Source organism: Nerophis lumbriciformis, linkage group LG32 (genome assembly GCF_033978685.3).
Source record: "Nerophis lumbriciformis linkage group LG32, RoL_Nlum_v2.1, whole genome shotgun sequence".
In the NCBI taxonomy this organism is placed as follows: Eukaryota; Metazoa; Chordata; class Actinopteri; order Syngnathiformes; family Syngnathidae; genus Nerophis; species Nerophis lumbriciformis.
This window is the reverse complement of record NC_084579.2, coordinates 9,771,009-9,791,068: the sequence shown is the minus strand read 5'-3', so window position 1 is coordinate 9,791,068 and position 20,060 is coordinate 9,771,009. Positions and strand designations below refer to the sequence as shown.

Below are 20,060 nucleotides of genomic sequence, written 5' to 3'. Positions count from 1 at the left end.
CCCCACCTAGAAGAGGAGAAGTGTGCCGCACCTTGGCGTGAGTTTAGCGCGCTCACGCCAGCCAAAGGTTCCGTGCTTTAAGGTGTGACGTGGGCCCAGGCACGGTACCACTGGCCTAATGCGAGTATTCCCCTTTTTTTACTCAATTTCCTTCACAGAATAGAGAAAAATGTAGGGCTCTTCTACAGCGCGCTGATAGCAATTATGCAAACTATTATAGAATTTAAGCAGGCCGGCTCTTATCGGCTAATCCAGAAGTAATAGATTGTATTAAAAATGTATGAGGGGGGGGAGTGTAGAGACAGCTGCACTACTATTCTATGTCTATTTCGGTCAGTGTGTCAAAGTAGCGTTAAGACAACATCCTGCACTGCAAAAACTGAAATCTAAGTAAGATTAAATATCTCAAATAAGGGTGATATTTGCTTATTTTCTGTCTGATAAGATCATTCTGTTATGTTATGTTAGAGTGTTTTACTTCTTTTAAAGGGGAACATAATCTCAGACCTATGTAAGCGTCAATATATACCTTGATGTTGCAGAAAAAAGACCATATATTTTTTTAACCGATTTCCGAACTCTAAATGGGTGAATTTTGGCGAATTAAACGCCTTTCTATTATTCGCTCTCGGAAAGCAATCCGCCATTTACTCACTTTCGTCGGTGTGTTGTCGGAGGGTGTAACAACACGAACAGGGACGGATTCAAGTTGCACCAGTGGCCCAAAGATGCGAAAGTGGCAAGAAATTGGACGTTTGTTCCGCACACTTTACCGACGAAAGCTATGCTACGACAGAGATGGCAAGAATGTGTGGATATCCTGCGACACTCAAAGCAGATGCATTTCCAACGATAAAGTCAAAGAAATCTGCCGCCAGACCCCCATTGAATCTGCCGGAGTGTGTGAGCAATTCAGGGACAAAGGACCTCGGTAGCACGGCAAGCAATGGCGGCAGTTTGTTCCCGCAGACGAGCGAGCTAACCCCCTATCGACCCTAGCTTCCCTGGCCTGCTGACATCAACTCCAGAACTGGACAGATCAGCTTTCAGGAAAAGAGCGCGGATGAGGGTATGTCTACAGAATATATTAATTGATGAAAACTGGGCTGTCTGCACTCTCAAAGTGCATGTTGTTGCCAAATGTATTTCATATGCTGTAAACCTAGTTCATAGTTCATAGTTTCCTTTAATGCCAAACAAACACATACCAATCGTTGGTTAGAAGGCGATCGCCGAATTCGTCCTCGCTTTCTCCCGTGTCGCTGGCTGTCGTGTCGTTTTCGTCGGTTTCGCTTGCATACGGTTCAAACCGATATGGCTCAATAGCTTCAGTTTCTTCTTCAATTTCGTTTTCGCTACCTGCCTCCACACTACAACCATCCGTTTCAATACATGCCTAATCTGTTGAATCGCTTAAGCCGCTGAAATCCGAGTCTGAATCCGAGCTAATGTCGCTATAGCTTGCTGTTCTTTCCGCCATGTTTGTTTGTATTGGCTTCACTATGTGACGTCACAGGAAAATGGACGGGTGTTTATAACGATGGTTAAAATCAGGCACTTTGAAGCTTTTTTTAGGGATATTGCGTGATGGGTCAAATTTTGAAAAAAACTTCGAAAAATATAATAAGCCACTGGGAACTGATTTTTAATGGTTTTAACCCTTCTGAAATTGTGATAATGTTCCCATTTAAAAGGATAAAGCCATTGTTTACAAATTTGGTAAACAAATAACCAAAAAATTTATATTTTTGGTTGTTTTCTTACTGTACCGAAAATGAACCGAACCGTGACCTCTGAACCGAGGTACATACTGAACCGAAATTTTTGTGTACCGTTACACCACTAGTTTTTAGTATAAGTAAATGTAATGCCGAGCGCATATCATTATGTCAAGATAATGGCACTAGCATTTACTTCATTTAAGAATATTTTTCAACAGAGCAAAAAGGTCTCATTTTTTTTCCTACCAAGAAAAGTGCACTTGTTATTAGTGAGAATATACTTATTTTAAGGTATTTTTGGGTTCATTGAGGTTAGCTAATTTTACTTGTTTTGGAAAGTCTTGACAAGCCCAATTTTCTTGTTATATTGGCAGATAATTTTGCTTGGTTCAAATAAAATACCCCTCATTTTTGTATTTTTAGGGACCGCAATGTCCCTTTGGGACAGAGGACCTTATTGTATTTGTAAGGTTTTATTATTATTATTATTCCGCCGCCTCTTTGAGCTGTAATTTGACCCCCTTAACATGCTTCAAAACTCACCATATTTGACACACACATCAGGACTGGCGAAAATTGCGATCTAATCAAAAAACCAAACCCCAAAACTCAAAATTGCGCTCTAGCGCTCCCTAGGAAAAAACACAGACAAAACTGCTTGTAACTTCCGGTAGGAATGTCGTAAAGACATGAAACTCTATGTAGGTCTGACTTAGACCTAGATTTCATACATTGACATCCTTCAGCAAAAATCAACACTAGGGCCAATTTTTTGTGTGTGTTGGCAATTCCCCCTTCAAAACAAAAGTTTAGTAAAATCAGTCACTTTTGCCTCTTTGAGCTGTAATTTGACCCCCTTAACATGCTTCAAAACACACAAAACTAGACACACACATCAGGGCTGGCAAAAAGTGCGATCTAATAAAAAAAACCAACCCCAAAACTCAAAATAGCGCTTTAGCGCCCCCTAGGAAGAAAACACAGACACAACTGCTCCTAGGAAGAAAACACAGACAAAACTGCCTGTAACTTCCGGTAGGGATGTCGTAGAGACATGAAACAAAAACCTCTATGTAGGTCTGACTTAGACCTAGATTTCATACATTGACATCCTTCAGCAAAAACCAACAGGAAGTTGGCAATTCCCCCTTCAAAACAAAAGTTTAGTAAAATCAGTCACTTTTGCCTCTTTGAGCTGTAATTTGACCCCCTTAACATGCTCCAAAACACACAAAACTAGACACACACATCAGGGCTGGCAAAAATTGCGATCTAATAAAAAAACAACAACCCCAAAACTCAAAATTGCGCTCTAGCGCCCCCTAGGAAGAAAACACAGACACAACTGCTCCTAGGAAGAAAACACAGACAAAACTGCCTGTAACTTCCGGTAGGGATGTCGTAGAGACATGAAACCAAAATCTCTATGTAGGTCTGACTTAGACCTAGATTTCATACATTGACATCCTTCAGCAAAAACCAACAGGAAGTTGGCAATTCCCCCTTCAAAACAAAAGTTTAGTCAAATCAGTCACTTTTGCCTCTTTGAGCTGTAATTTGACCCCCTTAACATGCTTCAAAACACACAAAACTAGACACACACATCAGGGCTGGCAAAAATTACGATCTAATAAAAAACCCAACCCCAAAACTCAAAATAGCGCTTTAGCGCCCCCTAGGAAGAAAACACAGACACAACTGCTCCTAGGAAGAAAATACAGACAAAACTGCCTGTAACTTCCGGTAAAGATGTCGTAGAGACATGAAACAAAAACCTCTATGTAGGTCTGACTTAGACCTAGAGTTCATACATTGACATCCTTCAGCAAAAACCAACAGGAAGTTGGCAATTCCCCCTTCAAAACAAAAGTTTAGTAAAATCAGTCACTTTTGCCTCTTTGAGCTGTAATTTGACCCCCTTAACATGCTTCAAAACACACAAAACTAGACACACACATCAGGGCTGGCAAAAATTGCGATCTAATGGAAAAAAAACCAACCCCAAAACTCAAAATTGCGCTCTAGCGCCCCCTAGGAAGAAAACACAGACACAACTGCTCCTAGGAAGAAAACTCAGACAAAACTGCCTGTAACTTCCAGTAGGAATGTCTTAGAGACATGACACAAAAACTTCTATGTAGGTCTCACTTAGACCTACATTTCATAGATTGACAACCCCCAGCAAAAATCAACAGGAAGTTGGCAATTCCCCCTTCAAAACAAAAGTTTTGTAATAACCGGTCACCTTTTTTCAAACATTATCTCCTCTGAGCGCGTTTGTCGTGTCGGCTTCAAACTAGCACAGGTGAGAGATTGAACCCTTCTGATTAAAAGTTGACCAAAGAGTTTTAAATACTGTTCCGGTTTGGATTTTATGTGGCGTCAAAGTCGGTCCCGTCCATCGCTGCTTGCAGCTTTAATTTTTCTTGTTTTTGAACACTGACTTTTTGCAGTGTGCACGCTGCATCGTTTGCAATTCAAGCCACAACAAGAGGTGGTAACTTATTGACCGCGCCTGCCGCCATCACTCATAGCGCCTTTTGTCAGTCGTTTACTTCCATCGAAATTAACATTTTTTTTTTTTTTGGTCTGCAAATCCGATAGCTCTCCTGCACTTCCTGAGTAGACCATTAGCATAGCACTCACATGCTAATCCAAGTGCTCATATTTAAGGCTTTTCTTAAATCATCTAATCATTAACTGAGGCTCAGGAGAAGGGCGATACGGAGGGAGGATTGCAATTAGCCGCCATATTCGCCGTGACCCTGGTGGGGGGGTCACAGGTGACTCGGTGGAGGTGCGCCACTTTCTGCATAATTGACTGGAGATCTTTTGACCCTTTGAGGGATTGTGCTGCACATTTTATCGCTCATCACAAATTTGCTTAGCAGGATTAGCCACAAACTACTTTTGTTCATGTTTTTCTTCGCCGCTCATCCCACAATTGAAGTTAATGGTCCTGCATGTCTTTAGCATTCACTTTAATGGCATGACTTTATGCCTGCATGTATGTGTGTGTGTGTGTGTGTGTGTGTGTGTGTGTGTGTGTGTGTGTGTGTGTGTGTGTGTGTGTGTGTGTGTGTGTGTGTGTGTGTGTGTGTGTGTGTGTGTGTGTGTGTGTGTGTGTGTGTGCACTCCTGAGGATGAAACTGTGCTTTCTATGTTTCAGGCATGGTGGCTGTGTTCTTTTACCCCATATAGCAGATTGACTTGAAATTTCTGGAACGCTGTAAATTTAGTGTGTTTCGCCAAATTTCTGAACTTTTATCTGGAAGTAATATTGTAACAAAACAATTTGCAAACGCGTGTCTCAGTCTGTGTGTGTATAATCAGTGTGTGTACAAAAAAAACCCATAAATAAATATATAAAATCTGTCAATCTGTGTGTGTCAAAGTAAAATGTATCAGTCTGATATCGACTATCAGTATCACACACACACACACAAATCTTAACAGACACACAAATCTAAACACGAGCACACCAATTAGAACATGACAAACAGATCTAAATACACGCAGACACACAAATCTAAAGAAAGATCCAAATCCAAACACAAGCACACAACTTAGCACACTGACAAACAGATCTAAATACGCACACACAAATCTAAAGACAGACACAGTAATCTAAACACAAGCACACAACTTAGAACACTGACAAAGAGATCTAAATACACACACAGACACACATTTAAAGACAGACACACAAATCCAAACACAAGCACACAACTTAGAACACTGACAAGCAGATCTAAATGCACACAGACACACAAATCTAAAGAAAGACACACACATCTAAACACAAGCACACAACTTACAACACTGACAAACAGATCTAAATACACACACACACACACAAATGTAAACACACACAAATCTAAACACAGACACCTAAACACAAGCACACAAATTAGAACACTGACAAACAGATCTAAATACGCACACACAGATATAAACACAAGCACATAACTTAGAACACTGAAAAACATGTAAATACATACACACACACACACACACAAATCTAAAGACACACACAAATCTAAAGACAACTTAGAACACTGACAAACAGATCTATATACACACACAAATCTTAAGACAGACACAGAGATCTAAACACAAGCACACAAATTAGAATACTGACAAACAGATCTAAATACGCACACACAAATCTAAAGACAGACACACAAATCTAAAGACAGACACAAATTTAAACACACGCACACAACTTAGAACACTGACAAATAGATCTATATACACAGAGACACACACACACACACACAGACATACACACACACACACACAGACATACACACACACACACACACACACACACACACACACACACACACACACACACACACACACACACATCTAAACACAGACGCACCAATCCAAACACAAGCACACAACTTAGAACACTGACAAACATATCTAAATACACACACACACACACACACACACACACACAAATGTAAACACACGCAAATCTAAACACAAGCACACAAACTAGAACACTGACGAACAAATCTAAATACGCACACACAAATCTAAAGACAGACACACAAATCTAAACACAAGCACACGACTTAGAACACTGACAAACCGATCTAAATACACACACACACACACAAATCTAAAGACAGACACAAATCTAAACACACGCACACAACTTAGAACACTGACAAACAGATCTACATACACACACACAAATCTAAACACAGACACACAAATCTAAACACAAGCACATGACTTAGAACACTGTCAAACAGATCTACATACACACACACACACACACACACAAATCTAAACACAGACACAAATCTAAACACAAGCACACAAATTACAACACTGACAAGCAGATCTAAATACACACACACACACACACACACACACACACACACACACACACACACACACACACACACACACACACACACACACACACACACAGGTTGAGATATGTATTTGCTAATTGTTTTGCTATAATAACACTAACATGCATTTCGGGGACCGACACAAATGTGTGTAAGATTTGAGCCAGAGTGGTGGAAAAACATGGTCAACCATCAAGAAAATCATCTGAGTGACTTTATGTAATGGTTGTAACACGTTGAGTAGTTGTGTATTACATGTATGTTAGCATGTCTTCCAAAGTAAAACTTGTTTGTCCGCTGGAGCTGGGGCGGGGATGGACTGATTTAGGAGAATTATTTTTGTTTATGCCATGTTTTACATCAAAATACGTTGGAATTGCAGGATTTTATGTTGCACAATCTACTGCCCAGTTATGGCAAAGCGCACGCCGCTAATTGCGGAAACCGCCAACCCTGCTATTGTGGTCGTGACGGCAAAAAGCGAGCAGATTGGCAGCCGCTTAAAGCAGCTTTGAGAGGCAGATGAAAGTGTGCCAGGTGTATTTCTGCCATCAACATTTAGTTAACATTTAAAGGTATTAAAACCCACATTGTTCCCCTCCTGACCTCGTTATCGTCCCGCAAGAGCGCCATCTCCTAATCCGCACAGGAAAGATAGGAAAATCAAAGCGACTGCCAAAACATCCTTATCAGAACACGCGAGGGAGGGACAGCAGATGGACGGCAAAGCGACGGCGGGACTTTATCGCCCCGGCGAGCCTTCTCCTGGGCCTCATTGTGTCGCTTATCCCTGCAACGGATGTCACAAGAGAGGGATGAAGATTAAGCCACCCGTGCACTTTAAACTTTGCGGGCTTTTCCTCGCTTTTATGCACCACCGAGGGGGGGCCGGGGGGGGCAGAAAATCCCCACTTGGCTAACCTGGCAAATGGCGTGGCCTGAGAAGGCAGACATCTGAGAAGGCAGACATCTGCTGTCCAACCTCTGGCATCCTGCGTCTCGCAGAGATGATGTGCTGGTGTAAAGAGGGAGGCTCTAAACTGCCTCGTGTTATTGTGCCAGGAAGAAAGCCCACTGACACTATTAGGAGGGATTCAAACAGACTGACACTTTCAAAGTGCTTGCATTTTCTTTTTCCCAGCGAGTCAGCACAACTTCTTTTTACTCTTTTTTATTTTGAGGGCGGGTGTTGTTGATAAGCAGGATTCTAGACTTTCTACATGGGGGGGTCAGCAATCAATCAATCAATGTTTATTTATATAGCCCTAAATCACAAGTGTCTCAAAGGGCTGCACAAGCCACAACGACATCCTCGGTTCAGATCCCACATAAGGGCAAGGAAAAACTCACAACCCAGTGGGATGTCAATGTGAATGACTATGAGAAACCTTGGAGAGGACCGCAGATGTGGGTGACCCCCCAACCCCTCTAGGGCAGACCGGATGCAATGGACGTCGAGTGGGTCTAGCATAATATTGTGAAAGTCCAGTCCATAGTGGATCTAGCATAATATTGTGAAAGTCCAGTCCATAGTGGATCTAGCATAATAGTGTGAGAGTCCAGTCCATAGTGGATCTAGCATAATAGTGTGAAAGTCCAGTCCATAGTGGATCTAACATAATATTGTGAAAGTCCAGTCTATAGTGGATCTAGCATAATAGTGTGAAAGTCCAGTCCATAGTGGATCTAGCATAATATCGTGAAAGTCCAGTCCATAGTGGATCTAGCATAATAGTGTGAGAGTCCAGTCCATAGTGGATCTAACATAATAGTGTGAGAGTCCAGTCCATAGTGGATCTAACATAATAGTGTGAGAGTCCAGTCCATAGTGGATCTAGCATAATAGTGTGAGAGTCCAGTCCATAGTGGATCTAGCATAATAGTGTGAGAGTCCAGTCCATAGTGGATCTAGCATAATAGTGTGAGAGTCCAGTCCATAGTGGATCTAGCATAATAGTGTGAGAGTCCAGTCCATAGTGGATCTAACATAATAGTGTGAGAGTCCAGTCCATAGTGGATCTAGCATAATAGTGGGGGTCCAGTCCATAGTGGATCTAGCATAATAGTGTGAGAGTCCAGTCCATAGTGGATCTAGCATAATAGTGTGGGAGTCCAGTCCATAGTGGATCTAGCATAATAGTGTGGGAGTCCAGTCCATAGTGGATCTAACATAATAGTGTGAGAGTCCAGTCCATTGTGGATCTAGCATAATAGTGAGAGAGGCCAGTCCAAAGTGGATCTAACATAATAGTGTGAGAGTCCAGTCCATAGTGGATCTAACATAATAGTGGGAGTCCGGTCCATAGTGGATCTAACATAATAGTGAGAGTCCAGTCCATAGTGGATCTAACATAATAGTGTGAGAGTCCAGTCCATAGTGGATCTAACATAATAGTGTGAGAGTCCAGTCCATAGTGGATCTAACATAATAGTGTGAGAGTCCAGTCCATAGTGGATCTAGCATAATAGTGTGAGAGTCCAGTCCATAGTGGATCTAGCATAATATTATGAAAGTCCAGTCCATAGTGGATCTAACATAATAGTGTGAAAGTCCAGTCTATAGTGGATCTAGCATAATATTGTGAAAGTCCAGTCCATAGTGGATCTAGCATAATATTGTGAGAGTCCAGTCCATAGTGGATCTAACATAATATTGTGAAAGTCCAGTCTATAGTGGATCTAGCATAATAGTGTGAAAGTCCAGTCCATAGTGGATCTAGCATAATATTGTGAAAGTCCAGTCCATAGTGGATCTAGCATAATAGTGTGAGAGTCCAGTCCATAGTGGATCGAGCATAATAGTGTGGGAGTCCAGTCCATAGTGGATCTAACATAATATTGTGAGAGTCCAGTCCATAGTGGATCTAGCATAATAGTGTGAGAGTCCAGTCCATAGTGGATCTAGCATAATAGTGGGAGTCCGGTCCATAGTGGATCTAACATAATAGTGAGAGTCCAGTCCATAGTGGATCTAACATAATAGTGTGAGAGTCCAGTCCATTGTGGATCTAGCATAATAGTGAGAGAGGCCAGTCCAAAGTGGATCTAACATAATAGTGTGAGAGTCCAGTCCATAGTGGATCTAACATAATAGTGGGAGTCCGGTCCATAGTGGATCTAACATAATAGTGAGAGTCCAGTCCATAGTGGATCTAACATAATAGTGTGAGAGTCCAGTCCATAGTGGATCTAACATAATAGTGAGAGTCCAGTCCATAGTGGATCTAACATAATAGTGAGAGTCCAGTCTATAGTGGATCTAACATAATAGTGTGAGAGTCCAGTCCATTGTGGATCTAGCATAATAGTGAGAGAGTCCAGTCCAAAGTGGATCTAACATAATAGTGAGAGAGGCCAGTCCAAAGTGGATCTAACATAATAGTGAGAGAGTCCAGTCCAAAGTGGATCTAACATAATAGTGTGAGAGTCCAGTCCATAGTGGATCTAACATAATAGTGAGAGAGTCCAGTCCAAAGTGGATCTAACATAATAGTGTGAGAGTCCAGTCCATAGTGGATCTAACATAATAGTGAGAGAGTCCAGTCCATAGTGGATCTAACATAATAGTGTGAGAGTCCAGTCCATAGTGGATCTAGCATAATATTGTGAAAGTCCAGTCCACAGTGGATCTAACATAATAGTGGGAGTCCAGTCCATAGTGGATCTAGCATAATAGTGAGAGAGTCCAGTCCATAGTGGATCTAGCATAATAGTGGGAGTCCAGTCCATAGTGGATCTAGGATAATAGTGTGAGAGTCCAGTCCATTGTGGATCTAGCATAATAGTGAGAGAGTCCAGTCCATAGTGGATCTAGCATAATAGTGAGAGAGTCCAGTCCAAAGTGGATCTAACATAATAGTGTGAGAGTCCAGTCCATAGTGGATCTAACATAATAGTGAGAGAGTCCAGTCCAAAGTGGATCTAACATAATAGTGTGAGAGTCCAGTTCACGCCTGCGTTGTCTAATTAACCTAACATGCCAAAGTTCAGACACAGAACCAACTAAGGCTATGAGACAACTATAGTGTCCCGCTCTATTTCACATTCTCCCACAGTGAACCACAGCCCCCAGCAGCACTCATGCAGTCTTTGACCATAACGCCACCACCACCACGCTTGACTTAATTATCTTGTGTTGTCAGCTATTTAGACCAGTGTTTTTCAACCACTGTGCCGCGGCACACTAGCGTACCGTGAGATATTGTTTGGTGTGCCGTGGGAGTTTACGTAATTTCACCTAATTGGGTTAAAAATATTTTAATAGTAATTATAATCCGCAAATGTGTCATTGTTGAGTGTCGGCGCTGTCTAGAGCTCGGCAGAGTAAACCATGTAATACTCTTCCACATCAGTAGGGTAATTGCTTTGTAGATGTCGGGAACGACGACGATGGTTTGCAGGTAAAAAGGTATCTAATGTTTAAACAAAAAATAAACAAAAGGCGAGTGTCGCTAAGAAAAGGCATTGAAGCTTAGGGATGGCTATGCATAACTAAAACTGAACTGGCTGCAAAGTAAACAAAAACAGAATGCTGGACGACAGCAAAGACTTACAGCGTGTGGAGCAGACGGCGTCCACAAAGTACATCCGTACATGACAATGAACACCAAAATAGGAGTGCAAGACAAGAATTAAAACACTACACAGGAAAACACCAAAAAACTCAAAATAAGTCAGGGTGTGATGTGACAGGTGGTAACAGTACACCTACTTTGAGACAAGAGCTATAGTGATGCATGCTTGGTTATGTTTTGAATTGATATCAAACAATTGCGAGAACGACTTTTTACCGTCAATATCGGCTGCTGAGTTTCATTTTTTAATGTTTTCTGCTGGTGGTGTGCCTCAGAATTTTTTTCAATGAAAAAAATGTGCCTCGGCTTAGAAAAGGTTGAAAAACACAGATTTAGACAATAACGACTGTGTTTCAGTGGGTCATATATCTATACACAAGCTGTACACTGACTACTCTAAAGTATATCCAAATGTGCTTTCTATACAGTTGAACAAATTAACCTTTTAATAGGGACCCAAATAAGTTTTGCATTGAATATGGAATAAGTAAGGCTTATATAACTTTATAGTGACATGCAAAATCGAGTTTCAAATAATAATAATTAAAAAATATCAATGGCATATCAAATACAATTTAAACACAAATTGAATGCCTCTTTTCTATTTGCAGCCTTCTGAGGTAAATAAACATTAACTTTTTCCACAGGCTAATAAATTTGAAAATAAAATATCAATGAATAAAACAACCATTCAGGACTTTAAACTGCTCAGTTTGCAACACACTGATCTAATCTCATGTGCCCAAGCCAGATACCTGCCATCTTTTATTGGATGCTAGTTCACTAATGTCGGGGCTCAGGCTTTGAGCTGAGGCAACCTTCATTATCGAACGAAGGTGTTCAACAGTCAATCAATCAATCAATGTTTATTTATATAGCCCTAAATCACAAGTGTCTCAAAGGGCTGCACAAGCCACAACGACATCCTCGGTACAAAGCCCACATAAGGGCAAGGAAAAACTCACCCCAGTGGGACGTCGATGTGAATGACTATGAGAAACCTTGGAGAGGACCGCATATGTGGGTAACCACCCCTCTAGGGGAGACCGAATGCAATGGATGTCGAGTGGATCTGACATAATATTGTGAGAGTCCAGTCCATAGTGGATCCAACATAATAGTAAGAGTCCAGTAAGAGTAACAGTCATTATATCTCGTTCCCCCCGGACCAGTTTTGGGGGCGTGCCTTAAATGCACTGCCTTTAACGTACTCAACGAGCTATCGTCACGTCCGCTTTTCATCCAGTCTAACATCGTTCAGACCCAGTCACAAGAAATGTGCGGCTTCTGTACGCACACACGAGTGAATGCAACGCATACTTCATCAACAGCGATACAGGCTACACTGAGGGTGCCAGTATAAAAAAACTTTAACACTGTTAGAAATATACGCTACACTGTGAACCCACACCAAACAAGAATGACAAACACATTTCGGGAGAACATCCGCACCGTAACACAACATAAACACAACAGAACAAATACCCAGAATCCTTTGCAGCACTAACTCTTCTGGGACGCTACAAAATACACCCCCGCTACCACCAAATTTGGCCCGCGGGCCAGAGTTTGACACCCATGCTATAGACTATCCACCCTTGAGGAGACGGATGCTAAAACGTGATGGGTGGACTCACTTTTGGGAGAATAAACAAACAGCGATGACAACACAAGCTATTTTGGTGGACGTTATGTCAGATTTCACCTTATTCATTTCTTACACTTTTCACTATTTTTCCGCCCCAAATAGGCCCGCCCAGGCTGTGTGCCTTCCTAGAGCACCATCATGCTGGCCTGCATTCAAAGACGGCAGAACCTCTCCTCGTCCTCGCAGCATCTGACCTGCATGCCGAAAAGCCTCGATGTCCTGACGTCGCCATTGCTGCTGCCGGTTCCACCGCCACCGCCACAGCAGCAGCAGTCATGCAGCCATAAAGGTGAGCCCACGTGACTTTGTTCAGGCTCTGGATCCTTTTTTTATGGTATTGGATCAATACCCAAATTTGTGGTATCATCCAAAACTAATGTAAAGTATCAAACAACAGAAGAATAAGTGATTATTACATTTTAACAGGAGTGTAGATAGAACATGTTGAAAGAGAAAGTAAGCAGATATTAACAGTAAATGAACAAGTAGATTAATAATTAATTTTCTACCACTTGTCTTTTAATAATGTTGACAAAATAATAGGTAGATAAATGACACAATATGTTACTGCGTATGTCAGCAGACTAATTAGGATTCTTTGTTTGTTTACTTACTACTAAAAGACAAGTTGTCTAGTATGTTCACTATTTTATTTAAGGACAAACTTGCAATAAGAAACATATGTTTAATGTACACTAAGATTTTTTTGGTTAAAATAAAGCCAATAATGCATTTTTTTGTGGTCCCCTTTATTTAGAAAAGTATCGAAAAGTATCGAAATACATTTTGGTACAAGTACCAAAATATTGGTATCGGGACAACACTAGTTGTAACTAAATCTGTTTGTAGACTCGTTACGGAAGTGCTAAAAACTACAACAAAAGACGACGGGGAGAAGTAGCTGTCGGAAGTGGAAGCCACGTAAATAAAACCGCCTTCAAAACGGCACATCCTGAAGAGACTTGAAAATCTGGTGCGCCTTATGGTCCGAAAAATACAGTAATCCAAATTCCAACGTGTCTGATTGATAGATTGGGAAATTTATTGACATCTTAAAGAATTTAATCCATGTAAAGCTTTAATAATAATAATAATATGTTTTATTCGTAAAAAAAACAAACCTTTACATTGAGTAAACAACCTCAAAGTGCTACAGTGTATTTGTATAAAAAAATAAAATAAAATAAATAAAAATAAAAACTAGAATAGCCAAATAGCTAGAACTAGTATACAAATATCTAAAAAAATGTTTTTTTTTTCAAAAGAAGGGGTTTAAGCCTTTTCTAAAAGCATCCACAGTCTGTGGTGCCCTCAGGTGGTCAGGGAGAGCGTTCAACAGACTGGGAGTGGCGGAGCAGAAAGCCCGGTCTCCCATTATTCGAAGCTTTGTCCTCGGAGGTTGGAGGAGGTTAGTCTGTCCGGAGCGGAGGTGTTAAAAAGGCAAAAGGATGGCACAAAAAGCCAAAAGGCTTGTTTCCATTGTGGTCCATAAATGTGTGATTAATCTGATAAAAAAAAAAAAAAAAAAAAATTGACAGCAGTTTCTTGCTTTCTAATGTATTAGAACCTTTTAAATAGCCATAAAGGTTCTGAGCCGAGGCAGTAAAGAGATTTTTATTCCCTGGATGAACTCTCTGCCTTTCCTGTTATGAAATATTAATTGGGAATCAGTGGAGAGCTTGTTTGCTAAACCCTGGAACAAAAGACCCTGCTTCCCCCTGAGCAGAACCAGGGGTGGCTTGGCCATGCTGTTCCACCTGCGGGGACTCGGACCCTCCAAGGCTGGCATTTGGAGCCCAGCAGGAGGAAAGCGTGTCCCACCTGTGGGAGCCCATTCTGTGTGGCCTCCACTGGAAAATAAGTCCAGTTAAAACGGGGACGAGCCTTTAGTCGCTGCTGCGCTTTTGAAAGCCATTTCCATTTTTAGCTGTCAATAAATGGACTTGAAAGCTCCCCGGCCACGCAGACCCAAGAGGACCATTTCTGTGAAACGACTGTAAGGAATTATGCGGTTGGGAGTGAATGAACGCCCCGCTCTCTTATCTCGGCTTGAAAGCCCGGCCTGAAAATGCTTTTTTTTTTTTTTTCTCCTCCCACTCCGCCTCCCCGATGCTGCTGGCCTTGCTCGGGCCCGGCTTAGAGGAGGGGCGGGGGGGTAAACTTTGCCCAAGCTGGGCCGAGCGCCACGGAAACAAATGAGGAGTGACACGGGCGCTGAGGAGTGCCTCATGGAGCACGCACCGCTAAGTGTTCCAGCGCCAGGTCACGCCCGGGCGACCTGTGAAAATGGGGCGGAATGAGGGTGTGTACTTTTATTTTGGCGTGTTTACGGAAGGGAAGTCATAAATAGAGAGGTTAACGTAAGAGGAATTCAAGTGCAAGCGGTGTCAACATACCCCAACCTTTACCTGGCAACCCTCTCTACGGGAAGTACAAACACCTCACATTTCAGAACCATCTTCTTGAAATGTACATCTAAATGGTGTACATTTATCCATAAAAATATGACATAGTTGCAGAATGGAACGAGGTAGCGTAACAAGAAATGGTCAAAAACATGACCGAGCGTGTCGCTTCTAGTCTGCACCGTACTGAAGCAGAATAAGTCTAACGTCAACCAAGAATGTTTAAATAATATATAAACGATTGACATTTATCCACAAAGATATGAAAAAGTTGCAGAAAGGAACAAGGTAGCGTAACAAGAAATCGTCAAAAACATGACCGAGCGTGTTGCTTCTAGTCTGCACCGTACTGAAGCAGAATAAGTCCAACGCCAACAAAGTATGTTTAAATAATATCTAAACGGTGGTCATTTATCCATAAAAATATGAAAAAGTTGCAGAAAGGAAAGAGATAGCGTAACAAGAAATGGTCAAAAACATGACCGAGCGTGTCGCTTCAAGTCTGCACCGTACTGAAGCAGTATAAGTCCAACGCCAACCAAGTATGTTAAAGTAATATCCAAACAGTGGACATTTATCCATAAAAATATGTAAAAGTTGCAAAAAGGAAGGAGATAGCGTAACAAGAAATGGTCAAAAACATGACCGAGCGTGTCGCTTCAAGTCTGCACCGTACTGAAGCAGTATAAGTCCAACGCCAACCAAGTATTTTCAAATAATATCTAAAGGGTGGACATTTATCCATAAAAATATGAAAAAGTTGCAGAAAGGGAGGAGATAGTGTAACAAGAAATGGTCAGAAACATGACCGAGCGTGTCGCTTCTAGTCTGCACCGTACTGAAGCAGAATAAGTCCAACGCCAACCAAGTATGTAAAAAAATATCTAAACGGTGGACATTTATCCATAAAAATATGAAAAAGTTGCAGAAAGGAAGGATATAGCGTAACAAGAAATCGTAAAAAACATGACCGAGCGTGTCGCTTCTAGTCTGCACCGTACTGAAGCAGAATAAGTCCAATGCCAACCAAGTATGTAAAATAATATCTAAACGGTGGACATTTATCCATAAAAATATGTAAAAGTTGCAAAAAGGAAGGAGATAGCGTAACAAGAAATGGTCAAAAACATGACCAAGCGTGTCGCTTCCAATCTGAACTGTAATGAAGCAGAATAAGTCCAACGCCAACCAAGTATGTTCAAATAATATCTAGACGGTGGACATTTATCCATAAAAATATGAAAAAGTTGCAGAAAGGAAGGAGATAGTGTAACAAGAAATGGTCAAAAACATTACCGAGCATGTCGCTTCTCGTCTGCACCGTACTGAAGCAGAATAAGTCCAACGCCAACCAAGTATGTAAAATAATATCTAAACGGTGGACATTTATCCATAAAAATATGTAAAAGTTGCAAAAAGGAAGGAGATAGCGTAACAAGAAATGGTCAAAAACATGACCAAGCGTGTCGCTTCCAATCTGAACTGTAATGAAGCAGAATAAGTCCAACGCCAACCAAGTATGTTCAAATAATATCTAGACGGTGGACATTTATCCATAAAAATATGAAAAAGTTGCAGAAAGGAAGGAGATAGTGTAACAAGAAATGGTCAAAAACATTACCGAGCATGTCGCTTCTCGTCTGCACCGTACTGAAGCAGAATAAGTCCAACGCCAACCAAGTATGTAAAATAATATCTAAACGGTGGACATTTATCCATAAAAATATGTAAAAGTTGCAAAAAGGAAGGAGATAGCGTAACAAGAAATGGTCAAAAACATGACCGAGCGTGTCACTTGTAGTCTGAACCGTAATGAAGCAGAATAAGTCCAACGCCAACTAAGAATGTTAAAGTAATATCTAAACGGTGGACATTTATCCATAAAAATATGAAAAAAGTTGCAAAAAGGAAGGAGATAGCGTAAAAAGAAATTGTCAAAAACATGACTGAGCGTGTCGCTTCTAGTCTGCACCGTACTGAAGCAGAATAAGTCCAACGCCAACCAAGAATGTTCAAATAATATCTAAACGATGGACATTTATCCATAAAAATATGAAAAAGTTGCAGAAAGGAAGGATATAGCGTAACAAGAAATCGTAAAAAACATGACCGAGCGTGTCGCCAGCCGCACCGTACTGAAGCAGAATAAGTCAGAATAAGCAGCTTCCTTGAAATGCTCAGTCATTCACAAACAAGGATGGGGTGAGGGTCACCACTTTGTCAACAAATGCGTGATCAAGTTGTCCAACAGTTTAAGAACAACATTTCTCAACCAGCTATTGCAAGGAATTTAGGGATTTCTCCATCTATAGTCCGTAATATCATCAAAAGGTTCAGAGAATCTGTAGAAATCACTGCACGTAAGCAGCAAGGCTGAAAACCAACATTGAATGCACGTGACCTTCAATCCCTCAGGCGGTACTGCACCAAAAAGCGACATTAGTGTGTAAAGGATATCACCACATGGGCTCAGGAACACTTCAGAAAACCACTGTCAGTAACTACAGTTGGTCGCTACATCTGTAAGTGCAAGTTAAAACTCTACTATGCAAAGCAAAAGCAATTTATCAACAACACCCAGAAACACCGCCGGCTTTGCTGAGCCACGTTCATCTAAGATGGTCTGATACAAAGTGGAAAAGTGTTCTGTGGTCTGACGTGTCCACATTTCAAATTGTTTTTGGAAACTGTGGCCGTCGTGTCCGGATTGTTATAGGTGCAAAGTTGCAAAGCCAGCATCTGTGATGGTATTGGTGTGTATTAGTGCCCAAGACATGGGTAACTTACACATCTGTGAAGGCACCATTAATGCTGAAAGGTACATACAGGTTTTGGAGCAACATATGTTGCCATCCAAGCAACGTTACCATGGACGCCCCTGCTTATTTCAGGAAGACAATGCCAAGCCACGTGTTACAACTGCGTGGCTTCATAGTAAAAGAGTGCGGGTACTAGACTGGCCTGCCTGTAGTCCAGACCTGTCTCCCATGGAAAATGTGTGGCGCATTATGAAGCCTAAAATACCATAACGGAGACCCCAGGACTGTTGAACAACTTAAGCTGTACATCAAGCAAGAATGGGAAAGAATTAATGTGTCTCCTCATTTTCCAAACGTTTACTGAGTATTGTTAAAAGGAAAGGCCATGTAACACAGTGGTGAACATGCCCCTGTGCCAACTTGTTTGCAATGTGTTGCTGCCATTAAATTGTAAGTTAATGATTATTTGCAAAAAAAAAATAAAGTTTCTTAGTTGGAACATTAAATATCTTGTCTTTGTAGTCTATTCAATTGAATATAATATAATATAAGAATATAAGAAAATCATTGTATTCTGTTTTTATTTACCATTTACACAACGTGACAACTTCACTTTTTGTATTATGAGCACTCGTGCAGCCCCCGGTAGGACTCTTGGTACTCATTTTTGTTGCCATTTGGACAATAATATCTGTGTCAAGTAGTGTTCAGTCGACAGCTGCACACTGACTACTCTAAAGTGAACTCATTTAAGTGTAGTGTTTTATCGATTAAACTTGCCTCTTCTTCGCAAAAAGTTTGCCGTAACATTTTGTCAGGTCGACAAAGAAACCGGGACCCATTAATTACATCCTAATGGATGTTGTCATGGCAACAGTACCAGGTTTTTTTTTTGTTTTTTGTTTTTTTAAACAAAAGCGCCCCGCTCCTTCTGGAGTTGTCGCGTTAAATATCAGGACTCTCTGAGCCGTAATTAAGTGTGCGGCGCCGCCGCCGCCGGCGTTATCGCGGCAAAGTGCTGGGGATAAGGATTCGGCGTGAAATGAAAAGACCCGCGCTCGCCGCCGTGGCGTTTTGGAAATTATCGCGGAATAATGCATGAGCGTTATCTCATGTGAGAATCAAGACGGCTCCCGCGTCCATTCCCCCCCCCCCCCTCCCCCCCCCCCCGGGCAACAGCTGGAGGTTGTGCAGCGGAGCTTGTCCAAACCCCTCTTGTCCCCGGGGCTTGTTTTGCCCCATAAATCAGTGATTAAGTCCTAACCGCTCCCCAAACAATGAGGTATCTGCTCTAATCTGCAAGGAGCTAGGCCGGTGTAGGCTTCGAGTGGGACCACGGGAAAAAGATTAGCCTGTTTTTTTATGAAGCGGCGGAGAGCGTGGAGTTTGCTCAAGGCCTCCCTCCTGAAAGGCCATTTGCACGACGCACAGTACATGACCACGCTGCTGATTTATGCGTGCGAGGAAGAAATCGGGATTAGGACTTCCCCCGCCAAAGTGTGCCAGTTGCAATCATCCCCAGCCTTCCTTTGGACTAGGGCTGGACGATACGGCCTTTTTTTTAACATCTCGATATTTTTAGGCCATGTCACGATACACGATATATATCTCCATATTTTGCCTGAGCCTTGAATGAACACTTGATGCATATAATCACAGCAGTATGATGATTCTATGTGTCTACAAACCCCGTTTCCATATGAGTTGGGAAATTGTGTTAGATGTAAATATAAACGGAATACAATGATTTGCAAATCATTTTCAACCCATATTTGTCATGTCTGTATTATCATGTTTTGTTTTAAGTCATGTTTTGTTTAGTTTCTGTCTTTTCACTCCCTTGTCTGGTCACCATAGCAACCATTAGTTTTCACCTGTCACGTCACGCACCTGTTTCACGTTTTGAGTCACGCACCTGCTTTCACTAATCATGTCCATAGTATTTAAGTTTATTCATTTTCTGTTGTTCGTCCTGACGACCTCAACACATTTATGCTCTGTTCATGCCTGATACTTCTTTTCATGTCAATTCCTCAAGAAACTACTTTTGTCCAAGCCAAGTAAGTTTTTGTTCCATAT

The 20,060-nt window shown here is 41.5% G+C and overlaps 1 protein-coding gene across 1 annotated transcript in view; it reads left to right on the top strand.

Annotated features, from left to right (window-relative positions):
* LOC133574688 (protein FAM222A-like) overlaps positions 1–20,060 on the top strand; it is a 56,023-nt gene that overhangs the window by 15,560 nt on the left and 20,403 nt on the right. The window contains exon 2 of the mRNA XM_061926907.2: positions 12,920–13,106. Within this exon, the coding sequence (XP_061782891.1) occupies positions 12,956–13,106 (151 nt within the window). The 5' untranslated portion in view covers positions 12,920–12,955. The remainder of the gene's footprint in view (positions 1–12,919; positions 13,107–20,060) is intronic.